Source organism: Sinocyclocheilus rhinocerous, unplaced genomic scaffold (assembly GCF_001515625.1).
Source record: "Sinocyclocheilus rhinocerous isolate Xijiao unplaced genomic scaffold, SAMN03320098_v1.1 scaffold1038, whole genome shotgun sequence".
NCBI lineage: Eukaryota > Metazoa > Chordata > Actinopteri > Cypriniformes > Cyprinidae > Sinocyclocheilus > Sinocyclocheilus rhinocerous.
In genome coordinates this window covers 817,166-828,283 of record NW_015632707.1, presented here as the reverse complement: position 1 = coordinate 828,283, position 11,118 = coordinate 817,166, and the positions used below count along the sequence as shown (strand labels likewise).

General features: G+C 37.6%; 3 protein-coding genes across 6 annotated transcripts in view; 2 read left to right on the top strand and 1 right to left on the bottom strand.

The window, feature by feature from the left end:
• The first annotated feature begins 1,321 nt into the window (after window positions 1-1,321).
• Window positions 1,322-2,659, top strand: LOC107742726 (transmembrane emp24 domain-containing protein 10-like). Its single transcript, XM_016555761.1, has 4 exons — window positions 1,322-1,583; window positions 2,126-2,246; window positions 2,418-2,491; window positions 2,612-2,659. The coding sequence occupies exons 1-4, from the start codon at window positions 1,398-1,400 to the stop codon at window positions 2,657-2,659; spliced, it is 429 nt and encodes a 142-aa protein (XP_016411247.1). The 5' UTR covers window positions 1,322-1,397.
• Window positions 2,660-4,449: 1,790 nt separating this feature from the next.
• LOC107742715 (translation initiation factor eIF-2B subunit beta) lies at window positions 4,450-9,872 on the top strand. Of its 2 annotated transcripts, XM_016555751.1 has the most exons (9): window positions 4,450-4,521; window positions 4,552-4,738; window positions 5,514-5,634; window positions 6,876-7,027; window positions 7,131-7,294; window positions 8,039-8,134; window positions 8,669-8,806; window positions 8,913-8,979; window positions 9,685-9,872. In XM_016555751.1, exons 2-9 carry the CDS (start codon window positions 4,567-4,569, stop codon window positions 9,852-9,854), a joined length of 1,080 nt encoding a protein of 359 aa, XP_016411237.1. In that variant the 5' UTR covers window positions 4,450-4,521; window positions 4,552-4,566; the 3' UTR covers window positions 9,855-9,872. The 2 variants fall into 2 exon arrangements, with proteins under 2 accessions (XP_016411237.1, XP_016411236.1); XM_016555750.1 differs by having other exon boundaries at window positions 4,455-4,738.
• Window positions 9,873-9,948: 76 nt separating this feature from the next.
• Window positions 9,949-11,118, bottom strand: part of LOC107742714 (zinc finger CCCH domain-containing protein 14-like) — a 16,566-nt gene continuing 15,396 nt past the window's right edge. For all 3 annotated transcript variants that reach the window (XM_016555746.1, XM_016555747.1, XM_016555748.1), the window contains exons 14-17: window positions 10,787-10,923; window positions 10,628-10,704; window positions 10,255-10,361; window positions 9,949-10,161 (exon numbers count right to left, since the gene is read on the bottom strand). In XM_016555746.1, coding sequence (XP_016411232.1) covers window positions 10,158-10,161; window positions 10,255-10,361; window positions 10,628-10,704; window positions 10,787-10,923 — 325 coding nt within the window. In that variant the 3' untranslated portion in view covers window positions 9,949-10,157. The remainder of the gene's footprint in view (window positions 10,162-10,254; window positions 10,362-10,627; window positions 10,705-10,786; window positions 10,924-11,118) is intronic.

The following is an 11,118-nucleotide window of genomic DNA, read 5'->3' as shown; positions in this document are numbered from 1 at the left end:
TACCGTCTTCCACCATTTTGGAGAGTACCACGGCGCATCCGCGCGCTTTCCCCAGAACGTAATCAACGTAATCAGCGTTGTTTACGTTCAGCATGCGCATGTTTTCTCCAGAACGTAAACAACGCTGATTATGTTGATTTATTCTCGCAGCTTCGCAAAATTGAAGTTGAGCCACTGATGTCACATGGACTGTTTTACCGATGTCCTTGCTACGTTTCTGGGACTGGGAACACTGCAGTTGCACAGGGCCGTCACTAGGAATTCTGGGCCCTGTGCACTGAATTTGCTGTGAGGCCCCCTCAAATCACGTTCAGGGCCCCTGTTACTCTGTTCCACTATTACCCCCTGTCCGACGCCCCTGCAGTTGCATTGCTTTCCATGGGAGGGTCAAAGAGCTCTCAGATTTAATCACAAATATCTTAATTTGTGTTCCGAAGAGGAACAAATGTCTTACGGGTTTGGAACGACATGAGGGTGAGTAATTAATGACAGAATATTCATTTTTGGGTGAACTAACCCTTTAAAGCACTGTATTAAAGTAATCTCCAAAACCAAAACAGGTCTGACTTCTTATTTGGTCTGATCCTGACCAAATCTCCTCAAAGTTGACTGAGCAGGTTGATAATATGGCGAAACCTCTCACAAGGAGACCAAAAATATAGTACAAAATAATATGAAAATATAAATATGTCATATTTTTGAAGTATTTACTTGTACCTTGATGAGGGCACTTTTCTAACCAGAATACACCTATTTATTCATATACATCAACTGAATTCATTAATGGGAAGGAAATTAAATGTAAAAATCTATGGCTGTTACCTATTAAATAAATAAATAAATACAAAAGCAGTAGTTAATAATGTACGGCTTCAATATCATAGCACTTAAAAATAAAATCTTCAGTCACAGTGCATGTTTTCAACGTTGATTATTTGAGTCTTTTCCCATTAAAAAACACTTAATTCAACATTCAAAAACTCACAGCTACAAGCCACTACAGTATCTGCTAAGGCTTTAAATACATCCGAATATTTACCTTAATTAGAATAGAATAGAATAGGTGTTAAAAATATACACAAAAACGAACTTTACGGGAGCATTATTTTGCCCCCACAAACTGAATACATGTTGCATTTAATCACTTAATAGGATTATTTTGCCCTAAGTCATGGTAAATTTCGGACCTTGCTTCAGAATGCATAAAATGTCTCAAAAAGTAAAAGAATAAAACATTTTTGTACATGTGGGAGGTCTGCGCCACTCCCTGCGTCTCCACGAGCAGGCGCTCTAGAGAACCGCAGAGACAGTGCGCAATCTGCGCATGCGCGGAGTCAGAGCGCAGGCGCACTGCGCAGCTCGATCCAGGCCTGCAGTAGTGGAGCGATCAGCTCGTCATGGCGCGGTTTCGTGTGCTCTCGCTCTCGCTCTCACTGTTGTTTGTGGTTCAATCGGTCGTGTCGATCTCATTCTACCTGCCGGTGCGCAGCAGAAAGTGTCTACGGGAGGAGATCCATAAAGACGTGCTCGTTACCGGAGAATACGAGATCATCGAGCAGCCAAACACGAAAACCAACCTGAAGGTGACGTCACGCCACGCATCTACCGGATTAACGATTTAAATATCCGCACAAACAGTCGTTACAGTTGTATTCAACAGTTACTTCACGTTTTATTAGAGTTTTTAGTTAATTCGTGATGACTGTAGCGGTTCGGTGAGTTTAAACACAAGGCCTTATGTTAGTGCTACATGGCGCTTCCTGGTTGGACGGTGATTTAATGATTCATTATACTTCGTTTTTAATAACATTCAGCTGGTTAAATAAATCAAATGAGTTATGTAAATGACCCTATGCCGTTATTTAGAAACACAAAGCGTGTGTGAGTGTAGTTTGTGTTTTTCCCCGTGTCTCATTCACTCGAGTTGTAACACGTCAGTCTTACTTCCACACTCGCATACAGAGAAGGTGTATATGGATTAACATAATTAAACGTTACTAATCAGTGTTGCATAAATTATGAATTGAATTATAATCTTTTTGGCCTTCCTTGTAATAAACATAGCTGTTTGGCATGTTTGTCTGTTAGGCTTTAACTGAATATCCAATGTCGTGACCCTTGTTAGATCACAGACTCCTCTGGACACATCCTTTATGTGAAAGAAGATGCAACCAAAGGCAAGTTTGCCTTCACCACAGAGGACTATGACATGTTTGAGGTGTGCTTCGAGAGCAAGTCACCTATGGGTGAGTGTCTGACACATCTGCAGACTTTCTGATAGCACCTTTGCTGACATATGTTCAGCTAAAGGTGATATTATGATGGTATGACGATACAAATCGATTCTAAATCAGCACCGATATACTTAATGAATTGTGAATTTGTTCATTTGATTTGTACTTTTTTCTTCCATTTAGGAACTGGAAGAGTTCCTGACCAACAGATCAACTTGGACATGAAGCATGGTGTTGAGGCCAAAAATTATGAAGAGGTTTGTTTGCATTGATTTCTCATGCTCAGCAGTTTTCAAAAGTTTGGGGTCAGTTTATTATATGCTCACCAAGGCTGCATTCACTCCATGTGCTGTCTGATCGGTCTGGCCACGTGGCAGGTCTTCTACCTGCGCCGCTTCTTCAAGGCCAAGAAGCTCATTGAGTAAAATCTGCCTGTAAATTCAGGGACCCAGAACTTCTTCCTGACATCAGAACCTCCGGCCCCTGACATTTTGCTTTGCCTCGGCGATTTATTCCAGTCGCTGCGGGTGACCTGAAGTTTATCGGGAGTGGACGTGTATCAGGGAATCCTCTGGGAAGCGATTGATGCTTGGCGGCCAAATTGTCTTTCAGCACGTGTACATTTTTGATACAAGCTTGTTCAGTATAATTTGGAAAAAAAACACCCAGTTTTGCAGTTTTTTTTTTTTGCTTTATTTTCTTGTATTTATACTAAATGACAGCACAAGCCCCTATAACTGATAAAAGATACGCTCCTGTGAGAGAAACTTTGTGGTCGTTGAATGTGTGTGTGTGTGTGTTAATTACTGTAATCTGTTCCGCCTGTTATTTGGAAGGATAGAATGATTGTTTCACATGAACAGATTGTAGACTGATGTGTTTAGCTGTCTATATTATTTCTTTAAAGACTTATGTTTGGTAACGCAAAGCCATTTTATCAAAATGAAGTCCCACTCACTGCAAGTGAAGAGAGAGCGATCGCACATCAGAGCTTCAAGCTGTCATATATCATTCTGACTTTGAGAAATGTACTAATTTTAAGCAGTTTTATTTTGTGGGGCAGCATCTCTTTTTAGTTTACTTATTATGGGAAAGAGTGAGTTCATCTGTGATTAGTTGTTAGTTTCTCCACAGACTGAATAAATGTTCAATCCAACAGAACTCCTGCAGTGGGCCTGAGGTTAAAGGTGCATAAATGCCATCGCTGCTCCATCAATTCTGGTTTGATTTGTTACAGGATCTACCCGTATTAGACTTTGATTTTTAATTTTCTCTTCTTTTCAAATGCTTTTATGGAATAGTGGTTACACATGTCCTGGGTGGAAGGTTTGCATCAGATTAAATATTATTATTTGCTGCCAGTGGTTTTATTTTTTTGCTCCAGTGTTCAATCATTTTCAACGGCAATGTTTTTGATTCTAATTAATTTTGGTGAAAGTGGATTTCGGAAATATAATTGGCTTGTCATTCAATAAAAATTGTAAGTAAAGTATTTTGAGTGTTTGTGAGTTGTTAACAAAATAAATTTGTTACAGCAACAAAGCAGAGTGATTTAGTCATTATAATCAAAGAGAATCTGAAAATCATAAATTATAACAAGACAGAAAATATTTCAAGTTTGCATAATATTCTAAAAGGCTACTCAGTGGATAAATAAGTGAAAAAACATTTATGTTTACATGCAGCAAGTTATTTTAATTAATATAAGGAGGAATAACATTGTAAAAAAAAAGCACCTAAAATGATTTCTGAAGGATCATGTGACACTGAGGACTGGAGTAATGATGCTGAAAATTCAACTTCGCATCACAGGAATAAGTTGCATTTTAAAATATATTGAAATAGAAATCAGTTATTTTAAATTGTTATAATATTTCAAAATATTACTTTTTTTACTGTATTTTTGACAGCGAGCGTGAGTATAAGAGAGGACTTCTTTCTGAATCATTAAAAAATCTTACCAACCATGAACTGTAGTATAGCATTCATTAACCAGCATGTTTTATATAGCCATAGCAGCAGCGCATATATTAAAATGTTGCATAATATACAGTGCATTATGCAAAATATTTTAATAGGCTACTTCGTGGGTTTTACATGCAGCAATTTGTTTTGTATAATCTATTCAATAGCATTACAGAAAAGACTTGAGCGAGTGTTGATATGGGTGGACGGTTGGTGGGGCTGTTACAACACAGTCCCGATCGCCGATAAATAACAGAAGAAGAGCAGGATTCATGAACCGGAGGAGGTTTCTGTCTGGTTCCGCGAGTGTTCAAGCTTTCAGGAGACACTAGCTCGGAATCAGCGCTTTACTGAGACACCAGTCAAAATGCCCGGCGCGGATAAAGAGACGGACCTGTCCGAGCGCATCGAGTCGTTTCTGTCCGAGCTGAAGCGCTGCGGCAGAGGGGCAGGATCCCTCCGGGACTCCGCGGAAACTGCGCGAGAAACGACCGCTTTACTCCGCAGAATCACCGCGCAGGCCCGCTGGGGCAACGCCGGTGAGTAAGCACTCGAGATCGGATCAAAACCCGAGCGCTGTCCGCTGGTCAGTCTTGCTCGATACACGACTTTACTTACATCATTCTCTGCCTGACTGTTTCGTGGTGCATGTGCCTGTGGTTTACAGCAGAGCTTTTCAGTCTTTAATATTTCATATTCCTGAGGGACCCCATTCTAAATTTTAAATGTGGTTATATATTTGCTTGTAAAAAGATCCAGTTTATGCTGTGAAAAAATAATGTCATAAATATGTAAAATATTATTCTAGGTAAAATAAAATATTCTAGTCACATTTTTTTCATTAGTTACATTTTTACTTACTGTAGTGTACTGTTATTTATATATATATATGAAAAGGGGGCGGGGAGCAGCAGCTCATCTGCATTTAAAGAGACAGGAACGAAAAACAGCGTGTTTCTGCTTCCACTCAAAATAGGCATTTTCAAAATGTTATAATGAATGATCTGTGGGGTATTTTGAGCTGAAACTTCACAGACACATTCTGGGGACACCAGAGACTTGTATTACATATTGTAAAAAGGGGCATAATATGTCTCATTTAATATAATTTTCATTATTTTATTCTAAATATTTTAATACCATATTATTTTAATCTACATTTTATTTGTTTTTATTATTTTAATTATTTTAATCTATTTTCAGGATTTATTAATGTATTTATTTTAATCAAATTTTCATTGCGCATATATATATAAAAAAGTTTGAAACCCTCTGGTTTACAGGATCTTGAAGTCTCTGGTGTGTTTTTTTCAGGTGAGCTGATGGAAATCATACGGAAGGAGGGCAGGCGGATGACGGCAGCACAGCCGTCTGAGACCACCGTTGGTAACATGGTCCGCAGGGTGCTGAAGATCATCCGAGAAGAATATGCCAGGTATCTGAAATCGAACTTATAACGTCATTCCCTCTTCCCTAACACTAATATACAAAACCTGAAGGAGCGAATAAAAACTGTATTTATTAGTATGTATTATATTTGGTACACCAGCTAATATTTTCTTTAAATATCACTCAAAGGAACAAACATGGTAGCCAATCAAATTTCAGCATTTTCTCAGTGTGAATGACAGATAAGGTCTGCAATACTAATGTTGTCCACTAGATGGAGGCACTGGATAAACTTGTCAGATTATTTCCCGATTTCCTTTTTTGAAATCGGTGGTCTCTTTTGGAACTATCACTATTTTTGTATTTTTGTAAGCGGTTTCATCAAAACCTACATCACATTATCAGTGGAGATTCCGGACTGTTGCCTTTGTAGTACAAACATGTAATATCTGCAAAGATACATGGCGGCTGTATGTATCACCTATTTGTCTACTTGAGCTATTGGTGCTTGTTCCCCGATTCTGGCCGCTTGGCTACATTTATTTTTTATAAAAATCGTGGGGACGGATTTCCCGGGAAACTACATACTCACACATAACAACTGAACTGAAAAGAGCTGGCAAGCAAAAAGGGAAAGCGACATTACCCATAATAAAACTCGGATCAACATAGTTTGCATAAGCATCATATCTGCTGTTTACAAAACAATGTTTCTGTTGGTTTACCATGATATCTCTAAACCATTTACTACTTGGGCCTATTTGCCTAGAAATAGTCTTTCCAAGTTATAATTTCCATCGTTATGTGATATAAATAGCAATAGATATTTTTAACGTCTGCGTTGGCAATCTTTTGTAATGTTATTTTAAAACAACTTATTTTAACAAGTCAAAACAACAGCGGCATATAAGCTGCTTACCTGCTTATAAGACATGTATTGGATATCCACATCTTTCTTTCATTATTGGTCAAGTTTTGATGTTATTAGTGACATTTGCTCTGATAAAGCGATCACTTGTTATCATGAGCCCAGCGCGCGCCTCAAGCCATCCGATTCCTCCGCGCAGAATATCGGAGCCAAAGCACAACTCGCGTAACGACCAAAACAATGTTCCTCCGCAGATAACGTGCAGTTTTATGCTTCAACCGCTAGAGGGCCAAAAGTTAAATCGTTAAGCTTTAAGGTTAAAAAAAGAAGAATATCAACATACTGGTTTTGGAACATGATGGTGAGTAAATAATAACAGAATTAACATTTTTAGATGAACAATCTGAATCTCTCCTCAGGTCCAGAGGCAGCAGTGAAGAGACGGATCAACAGGAATCTCTGCACAAGCTGCTGACGTCTGGAGGCTCCAGCGAAGACAACTTCAGACAGCACTTCGCTCATCTCAAAGCCAACGTCATTGAAGCCATCAACGAACTGCTGACAGAACTGGGTGAGAATCCAGAGATGCCTTCATCCAGCATACTGATCATCAGATGCCACAAAGAGCCTGAGAGATTTAGTCTTTTATATATTCTTGTAAATGTGATTTTTAGAGGGCACCACAGACAACATCTCCATGCAGGCGCTGGAACACATTCACTCTAATGAAGTCATCATGACCATCGGCCGCTCCAGAACAGTGGAAGCTTTCCTGAAAGACGCGGCTCGGAAACGCAAATTTCACGTCATCGTTGCAGAGTGTGCGCCCTTCTGTCAAGTGAGTACATATTTGCTTCCATTATATTTTACTAAAGCGGCTCTCGAAAACACATCTCATTACTGGCAAATAATAAAACGGACAGCCAAAAATGAATAACACTGTCATGTTTAAGCATGTAGTGACACAACGGCATGTTTAACCATTATGTACTATTACTGAAATTATGATAACATTATAATTATTCATTTTTTAAATAATAATAGTATTTTAACATTATTAATCATCATTTAAGAAATACATAATGATTCATAATAAAAAAATTAATAATAAATTCTAATTATTTAACATTACTATATTGTATTTAATAATATTTAAAAATTGTACTGTTGTTATAAAAAATAAAATTGATCAACATTTCATTCATTTTTAATGAATACATATTAGATTTTACTATTTAATTTTTAATAATAATAATAATAACTACAAATAATTATACTATAAAATTAAATAATGAAACAATTTAATATTAATGTTTATCATTATTAATAAATACATATTTTACTATTCAATTTGTATAATCAATATTTAAATACAAATATTAAATAGTATTATCTAAATAATTATTATTTCTATTTCTACTGTATTTATATTATTAGTACTATTTTTATATGAATGTTTTAAGAGTTTTTCATATTGGTTTTGCTTTTTAAGCAAGTGTAATAAGTGGTGTTGTAAATCGAGGTTCTTCATAGTAACTTGACTAAACTCAAACTTTTTTTTTCTCTTTTTTTTGTCCATCAGGGGCATGAAATGGCCACAAGTCTTTGCAAAGAGGACATTGAGACAACGGTTATCCCAGACGCCGCCATTTTCGCTGTGATGTCAAGAGTCAACAAGGTGAAATAATGAATTGATGCCTAATGCATTTATTTAAAGGGGTCCTATTATGCTTTTTCACTTTTTCAACTTTAGTTAGTCTGTAATGTTGCTGTTTGAGCATAACAAAGATCTGCAAAGTTACAAAGCTCAAAGTCCACTTCAAAAGGAGATATTTTATTTAACATAATTATTTCCTGACCAGGCGCCGAGTGCTGCCAATCACAGCGGGGCCTTCATTTGATACAGGAACTATTCGAGCTGTTCATGCCAGACCGGGGAGAGAGGTGTGTAATAATGTAAAATATGTGAAAAAGTGTTTTTCGAACAACCTAGTATGAGAGCCTGTTCTAGTACACCCCCAAAACAAAATCAAGACTTTGTAAAAGAGCATAATAGGACCCCTTTAATTTTTCAACTAGATTATCCAGAAACTGGAAATGTTGTTTTAAAACATTATTTTGTTAAATGTTAGTCATACACAGACTCTAGTTTCTTGATGAATGATTGGAGTGCGATAAATACCTGACTGAATCACTTGCATGTGTTGTTCAGGTGATCATCGGCACACAGACAGTTCTGGCTAACGGGGGTCTGCGGGCGGTTAACGGCACACACACATTGGCTCTGGCTGCCAAACATCATTCGACTCCACTCATCGTCTGCGCTCCCATGTTCAAGCTCTCGCCGCAGGTATCGGACACCCCGTACAATCACACGATATGGCAAAATTAAAACCAGTAGATACGATCTTGTACATGTTGTTTTTGAGGTTTCATTTGCATCTTTCTTGTTGTAGTTTCCTAATGAGGAAGACACGTTTCATAAATTTGTTTCACCACATGAAGTGCTTCCCTTTACTGAAGGTAATGTCACGCAGCAACATTTTACTCCTTTTAGCACCCTCAAAACTGAAATAGTCAATAAGTTTAGAAAAAACTTAAAAGGAATATTTCACCCAAAAATGAAAATTTGCTTTAGTTACTCACCCTCAGGCCATCTAAGATGTAGATGAGTTTTTTTTCATCAGAACAGATTTGGAGAAATGTAGCATCACTTGCTCACCAGTGGATCCTCTGAAGTGAATGGGTGCCGTCAGAGTGAGAGTCCAAAAAACTGATAAAAACATGACAAGTAATCCACAACACTATAATCCATCAATTAACATATTGTGAAAAACTGTCTTGTGTAGTGAAAAGCTGGAAAATAAATATTATGGATAGAGGACTTATATTTTAGTTGGAAGCAACGTTATGAAGTTAAAAATGTCTTGGATTGGTTTCTTATAAACAGGCAGCTTTTCACTTCTCAAGATATTAATTGATGGACTGGAGTGGTGTGGATTATTGTAGTGTTTTTATCAGCTGTTTGGACTCTCATTCTGACGGCACCCATTCACTGCAGTTGATACAAATCTGTTCTGATGAATAAACCAGCTCTTCTGCATTGTTTATGGACAATCGGTAATTCTACTTTACAAGAACTAGTTTTACTTTTTTGTATTGGTAGTAAAGTCATTTTGTTAAAATTGTGAGCAACATTTTTGTCATGAATGTGTTTTCTGTTTCCAGGCGAGATCTTGTCTAAGGTCAACGCTCACTGTCCGGTATTCGACTACGTTCCTCCAGAGCTCATCACACTGTTCATCTCAAACATCGGTGGAAACGCTCCGTCGTACATTTACCGTTTGATGAGTGAACTTTACCACCCCGAAGATCATGAACTGTATACTGGAAAATAAAGAAACTCTGACTCGCATGTTTGGCTTTCAAGATTCTGTGATTGTGAATTGAGTGAATATTTAAGCTATGTACAGAGTAAAGACAACATTTGTGTGTGTGTATTGTTGCCGTTTAATACACCAAAGATATTCTGTAAACAGCTTACAGAAACTTGCAATTTATAAAACTCATCATTCGTTTTAAAAATTAGTCAAAGAAACTTAAGCACAACAAAATTGATCAGAATGATGCCAGAGACAAAAAGCTCTACATGCGCCGTAGAAACGCTGCAGCTCAGCCGTGATCATTCACTGGAGTGTTTCTCAACTGTGGGAAAAGAAACAGACAATTGCTCTTTACAGATATTTGATTCACAAGTACATTTCATAGGGTTTGCTGCAGTCTGTGAGTTTGTGGTACCTGCTCTGTGTTTTGGTCCATTTCAGAGCACTTCTGGGTGGCACTGCCACAGCTGGATGGTAGAAAGTACAGCCCGCTCGCTTGCACTGAGCCGCAAATCTACACGGCTGCGAAAAACAAACAAAAGGAGGGACTTGAAACATATGAAAAAAAAGTTAATGCATAAAAATAAGAGAAGATTCATAAAACCTAAATTTGAAATAACGTGCACAAGAGGAAGTAGACAGTTTTGACTGTTGACTTGTCAAATGTTTAAATCAGAATTTTTGCTTTATTTGGGTTTTTATTTGACATTTCAGAGACCGTTGAAGTTCTTAAACTCCACAAACACAACTGTATCCCTTAAAGTGAAACAGGCTGATGTAAGACTCACTTTGGGGTGGTAAAACGGACAGTCCGGCTTTTTACACTCTGGGAAGAAATGGCACACGGTGCTGGCTGGAGCCGGATCTGCAGGGTCAGAGGTCACAGGTTAAAAGGTCAGCGGCCTTTTATAACACATTCCAATGTATTTAATCTTCATCTTACACACCTGCTCTTGTAGGGTTGCTGTTAAGTCTGCGGCTGACGTGTGTGAATGGACAGTCCGCCTTGGAGCACTTGGCATCAAACTTACAGTTTGGATGAATGAACAGACACTTGTTGCCAAATTTACATTTGGGAAACATTCTGCAACGGAACCAAAACGACATTTGCATAATATGCTTTACTATGTATGACTGTGAAAAGAAATGTCTCAAATTATTCATTTATGATTAATTACTCATTTCCAGCACCACTGATAATGACAGGAAAGAAAAAGACTACAAAAAAGTTCTAAGATAACAAAAAAAGAAAAACAAATAGTAAAAAAAAATAAAAAAA